We start from the raw sequence: 17,146 nt of genomic DNA on the forward strand, positions 1-17,146 counted from the left end.
CATTTTAATAGACTGGGGGGACATCAGAACTATACTACATTTTTATTGCTGTCAATGTCCCCGATGGGTAGATTTCTATTATTCCCCCAGTGTAAAATTGTGATGAAGTGTCAGCAGGACAGGAAATTATTGGAAATCATACCAACTGAAAACACAGACAGCAGTAAAACCAAAGTTTCACACTGTTCAGCAGTGCCTCAAACTGGACTTTCATATTCCCTTTCACATCATCTTGTTTCACTGGTAGCAATAAAAACACTATTCGTGAATTCAGGTCCTTGTTGGGCAGATTTTTCCCCTTCTCCTATCTGTGTCCGTGACTGAATGAAAATAGTTTTATTGACTTGTATGAAGGAATAACGTGGGTTAGGATGGAGGTAATAATATACAGTATGCAGGTGAGCAATGCTCCATACAATACTGCTTTTTTCAAAGTTCAAATACTGCATCCCGGATCCTTCAAAAATGCTTTTGTGAACTGCTAGCAAAAACAGAGGACAATGTTAGGCACACACTAAATAATAACTACAAATCAGTGTGTGAGAAAATCAGGTAAATACCAAACAGTAAGTATGGGAAAAATATGGAAGTCATGTAACAAATGATTTTTGCTAAAGTATAACTAACAAATTAGTGCTCATCTAACAGGCTAAATTCCCTTTACTTAATCTGTACCTTAAAAAAAAAAAAAAAAAAAAGATACAAGTGCAGTGCTTAACCTCTAAAAAAATTATATCACTTAGTGAAAATTCATAAACTTTGGTAGAAAAACCTAAATAAAAAAGATCTAAATATTAGTGAATCCAAATAAAGTGAAAATCAATAGTGAAAAGTATTTTCAAAAATTATCAAATAAAACATTTATCTGTAACTCAAATGTCCAATACATTTGAAAAATGTGAAAAAATTCAAAAGTGTGTAGTAATGCTACATAGTGTATACAGTGGTGTGAAAAAGTGTTTGCCCCCTTCCTCATTTCCTGTTCCTTTGCATGTTTGTCACACTTAAGTGTTTCGGAACATCAAACCAATTTAAACAATAGTCAAGGACAACACAAGTAAACACAAAATGCAATTTGTAAATGAAGGTGTTTATTATTAAAGGTGAAAAAAAATTCAAACCATCATGGCCCTGTGTGAAAAAGTGATTGCCCCCTAAACCTAATAACTGGTTGGGCCACCCTTAGCAGCAACAACTTCAACCAAGCGTTTGCGATAACGTGCAATGAGGCTTTTACAGCGTCCTGGAGGGATTTTGGCCCACTCATCTTTGCAGAATTGTCCTAATTCAGTTACATTAGAGGGTTTTCGAGCATGAACGGTCTTTTTAAGGTCATACCACAACATCTCAATAGGATTCAGGTCAGATCTTTGGCTAGGCCACTCCAAAGTCTTCATTTTGTTTTTCTTCAGCCATTCGGTGGTGGACTTCCTGGTGTGTTTAGGATCATTGTCCTGCTGCAGAATACACAAACAGATGGTCGGACATTCTCCTTCAGGATCTCTTGGTAGACAGCAGAATTCATAGTTCCTTTTATCATGGCAAGTCTTCCAGGTCCTGAAGCAGCAAAACAGCCCCAGACCATCACACTACCACCACCATATTTTACTGTTGGTATAATGTTCTTTTTATGAAATGCAGTGTTCCTTCTACGCCAGATATACTTGGACACACACCTTCCAAAGAGTTACACTTTTGTCTCATCGGTCCACAGAATGTTGTCCCAAAAGTCTTGGGGATCATCAAGATGTGTTGTGGAGAAATTGAGACGAGCTTTGATGTTCTTTTTGCTCAGCAGTGGTTTTCTCCTTGGAACTCTGCCATGCAGGCCATTTTTGCCCAGTCTTTTCCTGATGGTGGAGGCATGAACGCTGACCTTAACTGAGGCAAGTGAGGCCTGCAGTTCCTTGGACGTTGTTGTGTGGTCTTTTGTGACCTCTTGGATGAGTCGTCGCTGCGCTCTTGGGGTAATTTTGGGCGGCCGGCCACTCCTGGGAAGGCTCACCACTGTTCAATGTCTTCGCCATTTGTGGATAATGGCTCTCACTGTGGTTCGCTGGATTCCCAAAGCTTTGGAAATGGCTTTATAACCCTTTCCAGACTGATAGATCTCAATTACTTTCTTTCTCAATTGTTCCTGAATTTCTTTGGGTCTCGGCATGATGTGTAGCTTTTAAGGATCTTCTGGTGGACCTTACTGTGTCAAGCAGCTCCTATTTAAGTGATGCCTTGATTGTGAACAGGTGTGGCAATAATCAGGCCTGGGTGTGGCTAGAGAAATTGAACTCAGGTGTGGACAACCACAGTTATAGTATGTTTTAACAAGGGGGGCAATCACTTTTTCACACAGGGCCATGATGGTTTGGATTTTTTTTCACCTTTAATAATAAACACCTTCATTTACAAATTGCATTTTGTGTTTACTTGTGTTGTCCTTGACTATTGTTTAAATTGGTTTGATGTTCCGAAACACTTAAGTGTGACAAACATGCAAAGGAACAGGAAATGAAGAAGGGGGCAAACACTTTTTCACACCACTGTATAATGTCCTATGTAAATGAACAACAAAAGTGTAGTTGATCTTGTTTGTTCAAACAAAAATAGTGCTTGACCACGTGGACCCTTCACCGCTGCAAATCAGTAATAAATGGAGGCTTACCAGATCACCAGTCGGTATACGCAGATACGGACACCCAGACAGTTCGATGCGGACAGCTGGAAAACAACCCAGTCCTTCAGATATTACACAATCACTGAATCAGCTCGAATCCTCTCGTAAGCCGGTCTGCACGGCTGCGAATACGTAGGAATTTCGATACAGGAAACCGGAAGACAACCCACACCTTCGAATGTCTCGTAGTCACCAGGTCCGTTCTGATCCTCTCAAAAATCTGTGTTTATGACATGGCTGCTTCTAGTCTTCCTTGTGTTGCTGTGTTTTACCCTGTCACGCGCATCCCCAACTACTTGCAAAGTCCACAATAGCTGTCTCAACCAAACAGTACTTGATCTTTTATGGCAGGTAGCTTCCCCTGGTGTGGAGGAGTGCAGAGGACATGGTGGATGGTGTTTGTTGTTTGGGTTGCAGCAACAGAAGTGGACAGCAGTGTCCTGCCTGGAAGCCTCCTGGCAGGGGAAGCTACCTGCCATAAAAGATCAAGTACTGTTTGGTTGAAACAGCTATTGTGGACTTTGCAAGTCGTTATCATTATAGAGTGACAACCGGCGCATAGTTGGGGATGCGCGTGACAGGATAAAACACAGCAACACAAGGAAGACTAGAAGCAGCCATGTCATAAACACAGATTTTTGAGAGGATCAGAATGGACCTGGTGACTACGAGACATTCGAAGGTGTGGGTTGTCTTCCGGTTTCCTGTATCGAAATTCCTACGTATTCGCAGCCGTGCAGACCGGCTTATGAGAGGATTCGAGCTGATTCGGTGATTGTGTAATATCTGAAGGACTGGGTTGTTTTCCAGCTGTCCGCATCGAACTGTCTGGGTGTCCGTATCTGCGTATACCGACTGGTGATCTGGTAAGCCTCCATTTATTACTGATTTGCAGCGGTGAAGGGTCCACGTGGTCAAGCACTATTTTTGTTTGAACAAACAAGATCAACTACACTTTTGTTGTTCATTTACATAGGACATTATATACACTATGTAGCATTACTACACACTTTTGAATTTTTTCACATTTTTCAAATGTATTGGACATTTGAGTTACAGATAAATGTTTTATTTGATAATTTTTGAAAATACTTTTCACTATTGATTTTCACTTTATTTGGATTCACTAATATTTAGATCTTTTTTATTTAGGTTTTTCTACCAAAGTTTATGAATTTTCACTAAGTCATATAATTTTTTTAGAGGTTAAGCGCTGCACTTGTATCTTTTTTGTTTTGTTGTGCCCAGTATCCTGGTTATAGTGTTCAGCTGCTGTTTTTACAATTTTTTTTACTAAGCGCAGATTTTTTATTTTAGTTTTTTCTTAGTCTGTACCTTATTTGGTTCTGGAGCATTGTGTTTTTTATTTGATTGTGAGCTGCTCTTTGGACTAATGTGTATGGTTCAGTGAATATTTGCATGCTATTACCTTCTGTTTCGCCCTGTGGGTGTACTCCTTCCACACTCCGTACTGACACCTGACTGACTCTTTTTGGGTATCCCCATAGCAAGTTCCAGCAGGTCACACTTGGTTTATCAAGTCGAAGCTCCCTGCAGAGCACATTAGACAACCGGATAACAGGTCCACCTCAATCTGGTTCCAATGTCATGGTCATTGTTTCAGTGTAATAAAATGTTAAAAATATTAAGTTTGATTATGGAATTAAAGTAGATGTAAACACAACCTCTAAAATCTCAGATAAGTATTAACATGTTAATATAATCTTAAAGGTTTATTCAAAGATTTCAATTCTGCAATTTTCAATAAAATTTACTTGGTGGTCCTACCACGAATGTCTGTCTGTGTTTTGGCACATCCCTTTATACCAAACGTTGTCTTAGTCTCCCAATTGTGCTCCTGAATTGTCACCAGGGGAGGAGGACTGAGAATTTTTGGCCTGGGGGTAAAAAACGATTAACTGGCTCTCATGGCAGGGGCAGTTTCCTATGAGCTGTGTATACTATACACCGAGTGATATGAATTTGTGATGTTTGGTGGACATGGTGTTGTCTCAAAGGACATGGGTTACTGTGACACATTCTCTTATACAGTACATGCTCCAAAAGCTAAACATTGAATTGGAAAAGATGTATTGTAAACAACAAAGTACTTTATGGGCTGAACAAGCTGACTGCTGCTCTGTGAAAATTACACACATTCACCTTTATAAAATAATTTTATTGGTTGAACTAGAGTTCACAACAAAGTTATGTGTCTTTTTTCCAACCTAACTATGTAACTAAGTAACTACCCTTCCAAAAATAACGGTCACTGACTGCATTTTCAACAGTCCAAAATATGTATCTTATTTGTACTGACCTTGGGGGAAAATGCTCTCAGCCTCAGTTCTTCTCTAATTCTCACCCCGGTAACATGGGCTGCTTATGGAGACTACAAGTTTTAATTTCAACACACATTGCACAAGCATGGTCCACTGTTATCAACATCAGGAAATCCACCCCGAATAACAGACATCTTTAGAGTGCATGCATATTATATATATATATATATATATATAGGAAATAGCTAAAAGGAGTATGCAGGAGATTAGTATCATTACACCAAAAGATAAAAAGGTAAAAACTGTATTTTTGCAAAAACAAAAAAGGTAATATTCAGTTTATATCTACTTTAAATTTTGGCAAGTTGCGTGGAAACATTACAAATTTTGGTCCATCAGCAACATGACACTCATCAGTCAGCACCTATAGGCTCACATATATATGCAGGTCTCCTTTCTTGCCAAAGCAAAATGGGTATACTGTCTCACTGAGGTTGAATTACGAAAAGGCAAATAGACTGTGCATTTTACAAGTGCAATTGCACTCATTTTATTTACTAAATGTAGTGTGGAGAAGCTTTATTTTGTACCCATTAAGGTGCAAGGTATTTTTGCTTGCATATGATTGGATGATGGAAATCAACAGAGCTTTACCACATTTTCTAAGCTCTGGGGAAAATGAGTGCAACTGCACCTGCAAAGTCTATTTGACTGGTAAATCCATCACACTGGGTCATGGCATCCCTTCAAATGACTGTATCCTGAGTGTAAGAGCTAGTGATGGACGAACTTCCGACGGGACGTTTCGCGAACGCGAAACGCGAACGGACACAAACGTTCGCGAAAACGACCGTTCGCCGCGGGCTCCATTGACTTCAATGGGAGGCGAATTTCGCAAACCTTTAGGTCGAATTTGCGGCCACGGGGTAATTATTAGGGGGTAGCACGTAGTCCCACCACCTGGACAATAGCATAATACATGTATGAGGTGAATTTGGGATCGATAACTACAAGCATTTTTTTTTTATTTGGGAAATTGTTCTGACAATTCAGGACTATGGAGCTAATGAAGGCAATGGAGGAGAGGGAAGGTCAGGGACCAGGGTAGGCAAACAAGAGGGTGCAGGAGATACAGAGCACTGACAGCAGCACCGTAATACAGAGCACTGACATCAGCACCGTGACATACAGCGCTGACAGCAGCTCCGTGACATACAGCGCTGACAGCAGCTCCGTGACATACAGCGCTGACAGCAGCTCCGTGACATACAGCGCTGACAGCAGCTCCGTGACATACAGCGCTGACAGCAGCTCCGTGACATACAGCGCTGACAGCAGCACCGTGACATACAGCGCTGACAGCAGCTCCGTGACATACAGCGCTGACAGCAGCTCCGTGACATACAGCGCTGACAGCAGCTCCGTGACATACAGCACTGACAGCAGCTCCGTGACATACAGCGCTGACAGCAGCTCCGTGACATACAGCGCTGACAGCAGCACCGTGACATACAGCGCTGACAGCAGCTCCGTGACATACAGCGCTGACAGCAGCTCCGTGACATACAGCGCTGACAGCAGCTCCGTGACATACAGCGCTGACAGCAGCTCCGTGACATACAGCGCTGACAGCAGCTCCGTGACATACAGCGCTGACAGCAGCTCCGTGACATACAGCGCTGACAGCAGCTCCGTGACATACAGCGCTGACAGCAGCTCCGTGACATACAGCGCTGACAGCAGCTCCGTGACATACAGCGCTGACAGCAGCACCGTAAGCAGCCCCAGGAGGAAGTCAGCACAGCACAGGGATGGTGTGATCCCCTCATAATAAGAACCCCCAGGAGGAAGTCAGCACAGCACAGGGATGGTGGGAGCCCCTCATAATAAGAACACCCAGGAGGAAGTCAGCACAGCACAGGGATGGTGGGAACCCCTCATAATAAGCAGCCCCAGTAGAAATATGACACCGCTCAACCTCTTCAAAGAGGAGGGTAGGGGCATATAGTACGGTGTGCTTTTTTGGGTCAGGGAAGTGAGCCAAATGAATTAAGAAGGTCTGTGTGCTTGATTCCAAAAATTGTTTATAGACATATACATGGTCTACTGATCACATGTGTTGAATTCCTCCGAGATCCATGCCTCATTCATTTTTAGAAATGTGAGGTAGTTAACACTGTGGTGAGCTAGGCGAGTACGCTTATCGGTCACAATCCCCCCTGCTGCGCTGAACGTCCTTTCGGACAGGACACTGGATGAGGGGCAAGCCAACAGTTCGATTGCAAATTGGGCAAGCTCTGGCCAGAGGTCAAGCCTGCCCACCCAGTAGTCTAGGGGTTCATCACTCCTCAGAGCGTCCACATCGGCCGTTAACCCAATGTAGTCGGACACCTGACGGTCTAGGCGTTCCCTGATGCTGGATCCGGATGACACCTGTCGATGGGTCGGCTGAAAGAATGACCTCATATCCGAAGTCACCAACACATCTTCAAACCGGCCTCTTCTTGCAGGCGCTGTTGGATTGGTACCCGCAAATCCTTCTCTGGGAGTGGGAATTGCTCCTCTGCCAGCGCACGCAAAAGCAGAATGCAGCATTTCTCGAAGCAAGGCCTGGAAGTGCTGCATTCTGACAGCCCTCTGCGACGGCGGTAACATTTCCGCCATTTTGTGTTTGTACCGGGGGTCTAAGTACGTTGCCACCCAGTACTGGTCCTTGACCCTCATGCTTTTTATACGGGGGTCCCTATTAAAACACTGGAGCATGAAGGCCCCCATTTGCACTAAAGTGGAAGCGGTGTGGTGGCCTGGCTCCTGCTCATCATCCAGGATAATGTCGTCCTCTTCATTCTCCTCTCCCCATCCTCGCACAACAGGGATCCCAGAAAGGTTTAAAGCATGCTCTTCTTGCTCCTGCTCATCCGCCCCGGCACCATCCTCCTCTGACTCCTCATCAGACTCCTGTTGTTGACTTGTCTCAGATAGAGTAGCCCCCCCTGGGAATTCATCCAGCATTGCGACTTCCTCATCTTCCCGCTCCTGCTCCTCCACAGCCTGATCAATGACACGACGCAATGCACGCTCCAGAAAGAAGGCATAAGGTACCATGTCACTGATGGCGCCATGGCTGCGACTGACCAGTTTGGTGATCTCCTCAAATGGCCGCAGAAGTCTGCATGTGTCGCGCATGAGCAGCCACTGGCGCGGTGAAAAAAAACCCAGCTCCCCAGAACCGTTTCTTTCGCAGAGTTCATACAGGTAGACGTTAACTGCACGTTTCTGCTGGAGCAGCCTATCAAGCATATAGAAGGTTGAGTTCCATCGCGTCGGGCAATCGCAAATAAGACGTCTGACCGGCAGATGGTGTCGCCGCTGAATGTCAGCAAGGCGAGCCATGGCCGTGTAAGATCTTCTGAAATGGGCCGAGATTTTCCTTGCCTGCCGCAAGATGTCCTGGACCCCAGGGTATTTGACAAGGAATCGCTGCACGACCAAGTTTAAGACGTGTGCCATGCACGGCACGTGCGTGATTTTGCCCTGTTTCAATGCGCTAAGCAGATTGGCACCGTTGTCACACACCACTTTACCAACTGTCAAATTGAGCGGTGTTAGCCACTCATCTGCCTGTGAACGCAAAGCTGAAAGGAGTGCCGGGCCAGTGTGGCTCTTTGCTTCCAGGCACAACAGACGCAGCACGGCATGGCAACGTCTCACCTGGCATGTGGAATAGGTTCTGGGGAGCTTGGGCGGTGCAGTGGAAGAGACGCTAGCAGCGGAAAAGGAGGAGGCAGCTGAGGAGGAGAGGGAGGAGGATGGAGTAGGAGGAGGAGAAGAAGAGTCAGGCCTGCATGCAATCCGTGGCGGTAAAACCAAATCTACACGGGTGCCACGGGTTACATGCTTGACGGCCGTCAGAAGGTTCACCCAGTGGGCAGTAAAACTGATATACCTTCCCTGCCCGTGTTTGCTAGACCACGTGTCTGTGGTCAGATGTATCTTGGCACCGACACTGTGTGCCAGAGATACATTCACTTGCCGCTGAACATGGCCATATAGCTCTGGGATGCCCTTCTCTGAGAAATACTTCCTTCCTGGGACCTTCCATTGTGGTGTTCCAATGGCCACAAATTTGCGAAAGGCCTCCGAGTCCACCAGTTTATATGGCAGTAGTTGGCGGGCTATGAGTTCTGACAAGCCAGCCGCCAACCGTTGGGCAAGAGGGTTATCCGGCGTCATCATTTTTTTACGCTCAAACATTAGGCCCACGGAAGCCTGCCTTTTTGCAGAAAAATGTGAGCTTGGCGTGATGGAAGGTGGAGTGGAGGACAATTGTGAGGAGAGAGGAGAAGGAGAAGTAGAAGACGAGGCTGGACGGTGAGAGCCTGCAGTGTGGCTTTGTGTGTTCCGTTGCTCCCACTGGGCTCGGTGATGGCTGCTCATGTGCCTTCTTAAGGCGGTCGTCCCTAGGTGAGTATTGGGCTTACCGCGACTAACGCGTTGACTGCAAAGATTGCAGATGGCAACGCTATTGTCAGCAGCGGACACGTTAAAAAAAGCCCACACTGCGGAGCCATGTGCCGGTGTCCTGGGAGCGCCAGATGTGACCGTACATGGTCGATGACTCGCTCCTGATACATTTGCAGTCTGCTTTGTCCCTGCTGTGCAATGTAAGTCATTGCTGCTTCTCCTCCCTATCTGCTGGTCCATATCTCCCTCTGAACTCCCCTCCTCTTCCTCTCTTGTGGGCACCCACGTGACATCACTAGACACGTCATCATCAACGTCACCTTCCCCACCGCTATAAGTAGAGTAGGCAGCAACACCGGGGACCAACCTCCTCCTTGGGCTGATCTGGGTACTGGCGTCAGACTGCTGAGTAGCGCTTGTTGCTACCTCCTCTTCCTGATCCAATACCAAGAGTGGCTGCGCATCAGAAATGTCCTCTTGATATGGATCGGAAAATAATTCCAGTGACTCAAGCGGAAGGTATGTGGTGGTGGTGGTGGTGGTCGTGTTGTTGGTGGTAGTGTCTTTGGGGGTGCACATAGCAGAGAGTGAAGAAGAGGGTGCAGATCGAGAGGATGAGGAGGGTGCAGAAGAGTAAGGCTGAGCGAGCCACTCAACCAAGTCTGGTGCATCCTTTAAAGTAATTGAACGCACCTTCTGCAACTTCCCACTTTGGCTCAAGCCTGTTGCTCCTGCCCTACCCCTACCACCCCTGCGGAAGGGCCTGCCTCTTCCTCTGCATGTCATTTTTTAAATGACCCTGTGACAAAACTCTTAGTCCCTATACCGCTGAAGGACTGCTGCAGTATAGGGCAGCGGTCAGCAGTGGTGCACGTCAACCCTATCTATTGTGGACCGATAGCGGTCCTTACAGAACAGCAGACTGTACCGCACTCAAGCCTATGTACCGTAGCACCCTATACCAAGTTACCAGTCCTTATAAGAACTTTTGTGGACCAAGCAGGTTGTGTATTAGTGTTTAGCAGACTGTACGTCAGTCCCTATACCGCTGAAGGACTGCTGCAGTATAGGGCAGCGGTCAGCAGTGGTGCACGTCAACCCTATCTATTGTGGACCGATAGCGGTCCTTACAGAACAGCAGACTGTACCGCACTCAAGCCTATGTACCGTAGCACCCTATACCAAGTTACCAGTCCTTATAAGAACTTTTGTGGACCAAGCAGGTTGTGTATTAGTGTTTAGCAGACTGTACGTCAGTCCCTATACCGCTGAAGGACTGCTGCAGTATAGGGCAGCGGTCAGCAGTGGTGCACGTCAACCCTATCTATTGTGGACCGATAGCGGTCCTTACAGAACAGCAGACTGTACCGCACTCAAGCCTATGTACCGTAGCACCCTATACCAAGTTACCAGTCCTTATAAGAACTTTTGTGGAACAAGCAGGTTGTGTGTTAGTGATTAGCAGACTGTACGTCAGTCCCTATACCAATGAAGGACTGCTGCAGTATAGGGCAGCGGTCAGCAGTAGTGCACGGCAACCCTATGTATTGTGGACCGATAGCGGTCCTTACAGAACAGCAGACTGTAACGCACTCAGGCCTATGTACCGTAGCACCCTATACCAAGTTACCAGTCCTTATAAGAACTTTTGTGGACCAAGCAGGTTGTGTGTTAGTGATTAGCAGACTGTACGTCAGTCCCTATACCAATGAAGGACTGCTGCAGTATAGGGCAGCGGTCAGCAGTAGTGCACGGCAACCCTATGTATTGTGGACCGATAGCGGTCCTTACAGAACAGCAGACTGTAACGCACTCAGGCCTATGTACCGTAGCACCCTATACCAAGTTACCAGTCCTTATAAGAACTTTTGTGGACCAAGCAGGTTGTGTGTTAGTGATTAGCAGACTGTACGTCAGTCCCTATACCAATGAAGGACTGCTGCAGTATAGGGCAGCGGTCAGCAGTAGTGCACGGCAACCCTATGTATTGTGGACCGATAGCGGTCCTTACAGAACAGCAGACTGTACTGCACTCAGGCCTATGTACCGTAGCACCCTATACCAAGTTACCAGTCCTTATAAAAACTTTTGTGGACCAAGCAGGTTGTGTGTTAGTGTTTAGCAGACTGTGCGTCAGTCCCTATACCGCTGAAGGACTGCTGCAGTATAGGGCAGCGGTCAGCAGTGGTGCACGTCAACCCTATCTATTGTGGACCGATAGCGGTCCTTACAGAACAGCAGACTGTACCGCACTCAAGCCTATGTACCGTAGCACCCTATACCAAGTTACCAGTCCTTATAAGAACTTTTGTGGACCAAGCAGGTTGTGTGTTAGTGATTAGCAGACTGTACGTCAGTCCCTATACCAATGAAGGACTGCTGCAGTATAGGGCAGCGGTCAGCAGTAGTGCACGGCAACCCTATGTATTGTGGACCGATAGCGGTCCTTACAGAACAGCAGACTGTAACGCACTCAGGCCTATGTACCGTAGCACCCTATACCAAGTTACCAGTCCTTATAAGAACTTTTGTGGACCAAGCAGGTTGTGTGTTAGTGATTAGCAGACTGTACGTCAGTCCCTATACCGCTGAAGGACTGCTGCAGTATAGGGCAGCGGTCAGCAGTAGTGCACGGCAACCCTATGTATTGTGGACCGATAGCGGTCCTTACAGAACAGCAGACTGTAACGCACTCAGGCCTATGTACCGTAGCACCCTATACCAAGTTACCAGTCCTTATAAGAACTTTTGTGGACCAAGCAGGTTGTGTGTTAGTGATTAGCAGACTGTACGTCAGTCCCTATACCAATGAAGGACTGCTGCAGTATAGGGCAGCGGTCAGCAGTAGTGCACGGCAACCCTATGTATTGTGGACCGATAGCGGTCCTTACAGAACAGCAGACTGTACTGCACTCAGGCCTATGTACCGTAGCACCCTATACCAAGTTACCAGTCCTTATAAAAACTTTTGTGGACCAAGCAGGTTGTGTGTTAGTGTTTAGCAGACTGTGCGTCAGTCCCTATACCGCTGAAGGACTGCTGCAGTATAGGGCAGCGGTCAGCAGTAGTGCACGGCAACCCTATGTATTGTGGACCGATAGCGGTCCTTACAGAACAGCAGACTGTAACGCACTCAGGCCTATGTACCGTAGCACCCTATACCAAGTTACCAGTCCTTATAAGAACTTTTGTGGACCAAGCAGGTTGTGTGTTAGTGATTAGCAGACTGTACGTCAGTCCCTATACCAATGAAGGACTGCTGCAGTATAGGGCAGCGGTCAGCAGTAGTGCACGGCAACCCTATGTATTGTGGACCGATAGCGGTCCTTACAGAACAGCAGACTGTACTGCACTCAGGCCTATGTACCGTAGCACCCTATACCAAGTTACCAGTCCTTATAAAAACTTTTGTGGACCAAGCAGGTTGTGTGTTAGTGTTTAGCAGACTGTGCGTCAGTCCCTATACCGCTGAAGGACTGCTGCAGTATAGGGCAGCGGTCAGCAGTAGTGCACGGCAACCCTATGTATTGTGGACCGATAGCGGTCCTTACAGAACAGCAGACTGTAACGCACTCAGGCCTATGTACCGTAGCACCCTATACCAAGTTACCAGTCCTTATAAGAACTTTTGTGGACCAAGCAGGTTGTGTGTTAGTGATTAGCAGACTGTACGTCAGTCCCTATACCAATGAAGGACTGCTGCAGTATAGGGCAGCGGTCAGCAGTAGTGCACGGCAACCCTATGTATTGTGGACCGATAGCGGTCCTTACAGAACAGCAGACTGTACTGCACTCAGGCCTATGTACCGTAGCACCCTATACCAAGTTACCAGTCCTTATAAGAACTTTTGTGGACCAAGCAGGTTGTGTGTTAGTGATTAGCAGACTGTACGTCAGTCCCTATACCAATGAAGGACTGCTGCAGTATAGGGCAGCGGTCAGCAGTAGTGCACGGCAACCCTATGTATTGTGGACCGATAGCGGTCCTTACAGAACAGCAGACTGTACTGCACTCAGGCCTATGTACCGTAGCACCCTATACCAAGTTACCAGTCCTTATAAGAACTTTTGTGGACCAAGCAGGTTGTGTATTAGTGTTTAGCAGACTGTGCGTCAGTCCCTATACCGCTGAAGGACTGCTGCAGTATAGGGCAGCGGTCAGCAGTAGTGCACGGCAACCCTATGTATTGTGGACCGATAGCGGTCCTTACAGAACAGCAGACTGTACCGCACCCAAGCCTATGTACCGTAGCACCCTAGACAGACCAAGTTACCAGTCCTGATAAAGAGCTTTGTGGAACAAGTGAGTTGTGAATGATTAGCAGACTGCAGCAGAAGGGCAGCAGTCAAGTATAATATTCTTTCTATATTTGGAAGAAAGAATATTATACGTGTACAAGCCTATTACCGTACCACTGATACCAGTCCTGAAAAGAACCTTTGTGGAACTAATAGTAACAGCAAGTCTTTAAAATTATCCTCACTGCCTGACACACTGCTTCCTGCCTGTCCCTATACAAATTGGCAAAAAAGAGTAGGCTGGAACGATTAGCTGGAACAGCTCTTTTGTGGACCTGATAGTAACAGCTAATGATGATGATGATGATGATGATGAAGAAAGACTAATCTGGCTGAGCTGTCCCTAAAATAGCAGCATACAGCGCTCTGTCCCTTTATCTAAACTGACAAAAGAAACTCAGGCTGCTGACCTAACACCTATACCAGTCCTGAAAAGAACTTTTGTGTACCAAATAGCTAGCGTTTTCTCTGTCCCTACTCCACACAGGATCCTTTCCCTACAGTGACAGAAGAAAGAATGTAAAATGGCCACCGGATCGGGTGTATTTATAGGTTAGGGGGAATGTCCAAGTGTCCATGAGCTGTCATGTCTCAATTGGTTGTCCTGTAACACATGATAAACGTGTCACGAAAGGTTAAAGTTCTTGTATACATTAAACACGTAAGTCCGCCGGGGCGAACGACGGAAAAAGGCGTTCGAACCCGCGGACGGCGAAAGTCGGAAATTCGCCGCGAAACGACCGCCGGGCGAACCGTTCGGCCATCACTAGTAAGAGCTTAGTTTGGTTTGGCTTTGATATAGGCATGTTAAGTCCATCTATTAAAGTGATACTAAAGTCTCTTTTTTTTTTTTTTAGTTAAACATGTTTTACTTACCTGCCCTGTGCCATGGTTTTCCACAGAGCAGCCTGGATCCTCCTCTTCTCATTGCTCCTGGCCCCTCCCTCCTGTTGAGTGCCCCCACAGCAAGCAGCTTGCTATGGGGGCACCCAAACCAAGCCACAGCTCCCTGCCCCCTCTCCTCATTGGCTGACTGACTTTTATTGACAGCAGCAGGGGCCAATGAAGTTGCACTGTTGTCTCACAGGTATCCTGTCCCCACTTCTCGTAGCCTTAGCCGTGGATATTTGCGTCGCCGCTCGGGCTCCCTCCTCCTCCCTCTTTCCCTGGCCGCCGGGCCAGTAGGAGAGAGGAGCAGGGAGTAGGGTTCCTGGCATAAAGCCACAAGGCTACACTCCCGGGTTCCCTTACTCGCAATGGAGGCGGCAGCACCCAACATCAGCTACAGTGCCAACATCGCTGGACTCCAGGACAGGTAAGTGTCTGATTATTAAAAGTCAGCAGCTGCATTATGTGCAGCTGCTGTTTTTTAATTTTTGCAGCGATGGGTCGGCCTCCTCTTTAATAATAAAAGAGGTAACATTACATAAAAACAGTACTTTTTATAGAAACTGCATACCTGAAATCAGAGGGTACATCTGTAAAAATTCTCAGGATGAAGTTACAGCTTATGCCTGGATGAAAAGTTGTAGGAATAATGATGTATCTTCCTCTTTTTAACATTTTCCTTAAGAAGACAGATCTTAGGTTCATATAGGGTGAAGAGGCAGCCCTCACCTGTCCTTGCATCTTATGGATCCTGTACTCTCGATTCTGTTCCACCTCATGAGGCAAAACATGAATACACAGTATAAATTAAGGTGATACATTATGTATATTACACATATATATATATACATATATACATACATACACACACATACACATGAACTTTAATGGCATCCCAGTCTTAGCCCGTAGGGATCAATATTGAGTTGGCACACCCTTTGCAGCTATAACAGCTTCAACTCTTCTGGGAAGGTCGTCCACAAGGTTTAGGAGTGTGTCTATGGGAATGTTTGATCATTCTTCCACAAGCACATTTGTGATGTCTTAAAGTCTCCGCTCTAATTCATCCCAAAGGTGTTCTATCGGTTTGAGATCAGGACTCTGTACAGGCCAGTCAAGTTCCTCTACCCCAAACTCACTCATCCATGTCTTTTATAGACCTTGCTTTGTGCACTGGTGCGCAGTCATGTTGGAACAGGAAGGGCCCATCCCCAAACTGCTGCAGTTATAGACCCCTCACCAATAATGTGGCCTAAACAAATATTATGAAAAAAAGGTGCAACTGCGCTGACCCCAAATATTATATTTATCTTACCACATATCAAAAACAATCTTTATCAGTGATTCATCATCATGAATTAAAATAAAGTGCATATTTTAGTGAACCAAGATAGAAATAATAATCTTTTTTGATCTAAAAAATATATAAAATATCAAAAAAAACATAAAAAAAATCAAAAATCCACAGTTGCAGTGATTCTCTAGATGGTTATCCAAATCCCCCGTACACAAATCCACATCTGTGATTGGAAAACTTTCACCAGTTCATGACACACCACCACCTTCTAGAATGGACACTCACCAGAAACAAGGTAAAACAAAGTCTTTGGTTTATGTTGGGATAACCACTCCACTCATATAAACATGCCTGAAAATTCCCCAATTGAATGCCAGTGATCACTCCTTGTGTCTACATATTAATCTCAGGATCTCATAAAAAGCAAACAGCCATCATTGCACAACATATTAAAATGTATTCAATAATTAAAATAAGTATAGGGAATTTTCACTCACAAATGTGGTGCCTTTAGATCAGCACTAAGTCTTTCCAGCAATGCTCTTAGGGCCTGCGAGCGCCGTTCCATCTCCTGGGATCAGTCGTGCGATCCAAGCCTCGATTTGATGCGGATTGGGGCAGGAAGTGGCGTTGGCGTTACCCAGAAGCCTCTATGCATTTCTCATCCAATCATCCAAAGCTTCCCATAGACGCAGGATTGGATGCAAAACACATAGAGACTTCTGGGTAATGCTGAAGTCCCTTCCTGCACCAAACCGCACCAAATTGAGGCTTGGATCACACAACCGATCCTGGGAGACAGAACGGCGCTTGCAGGCCCTAAGAGCATTGCTGGAAAGACTTAGTGCCGGTCTAAAGGCACCACACTTGTGAGTGAAAATTCCCTATACTTATTTTAATGATTGAATACATTTTAATATGTTGCACAATGATGGCTGTTTGCTTTTTATGACATCCTGAGATTAGGGATGAGCTTCGTGTTCGAGTCGAACGTACGTTCGACTCGAACATTGGCTGTTCGGCCGTTCGGCGAATTCCGAACGTTTGGGCCGTTCGCGTCAAAATTCGAGTGACGCGCGCGCGGACCACAATGCACTGCGGTGGCGCAGTGCATTGCTGCCCCATGATTGGCCAAGCATGCACTGTGACCCCGCATGCTTGGCCAATCGCAGCGCCGGCAGCGAGGAGAGCCATGATTGGCCACAGGCATCCTGCCTGTGGCCAATCATAGCTCAGGCTGTGTAG

General features: G+C 46.1%; 1 protein-coding gene across 4 annotated transcripts in view; it reads right to left on the reverse strand.

The window, feature by feature from the left end:
* Positions 1 to 17,146, reverse strand: part of CAPN6 (calpain 6) — a 117,601-nt gene that overhangs the window by 33,733 nt on the left and 66,722 nt on the right. For 2 of the 4 annotated variants that reach the window (XM_077480072.1, XM_077479988.1), the window contains exons 10-11: positions 15,176 to 15,378; positions 4,101 to 4,222 (exon numbers count right to left, since the gene is read on the reverse strand). In XM_077480072.1, the coding sequence (XP_077336198.1) occupies positions 4,101 to 4,222; positions 15,176 to 15,378 (325 nt within the window). Of the gene's footprint in view, positions 1 to 4,100; positions 4,266 to 15,175; positions 15,379 to 17,146 lie in introns of all 4 variants that reach the window. The other 2 variants (XR_013274380.1, XR_013274384.1) reach the window with 2 other exon arrangements.

This window comes from Lithobates pipiens, unplaced genomic scaffold (assembly GCF_037356315.1).
Source record: "Lithobates pipiens isolate NorthernLeopardFrog02 unplaced genomic scaffold, aLitPip1_a1.2 Scaffold_1, whole genome shotgun sequence".
Lineage (NCBI taxonomy): Eukaryota > Metazoa > Chordata > Amphibia > Anura > Ranidae > Lithobates > Lithobates pipiens.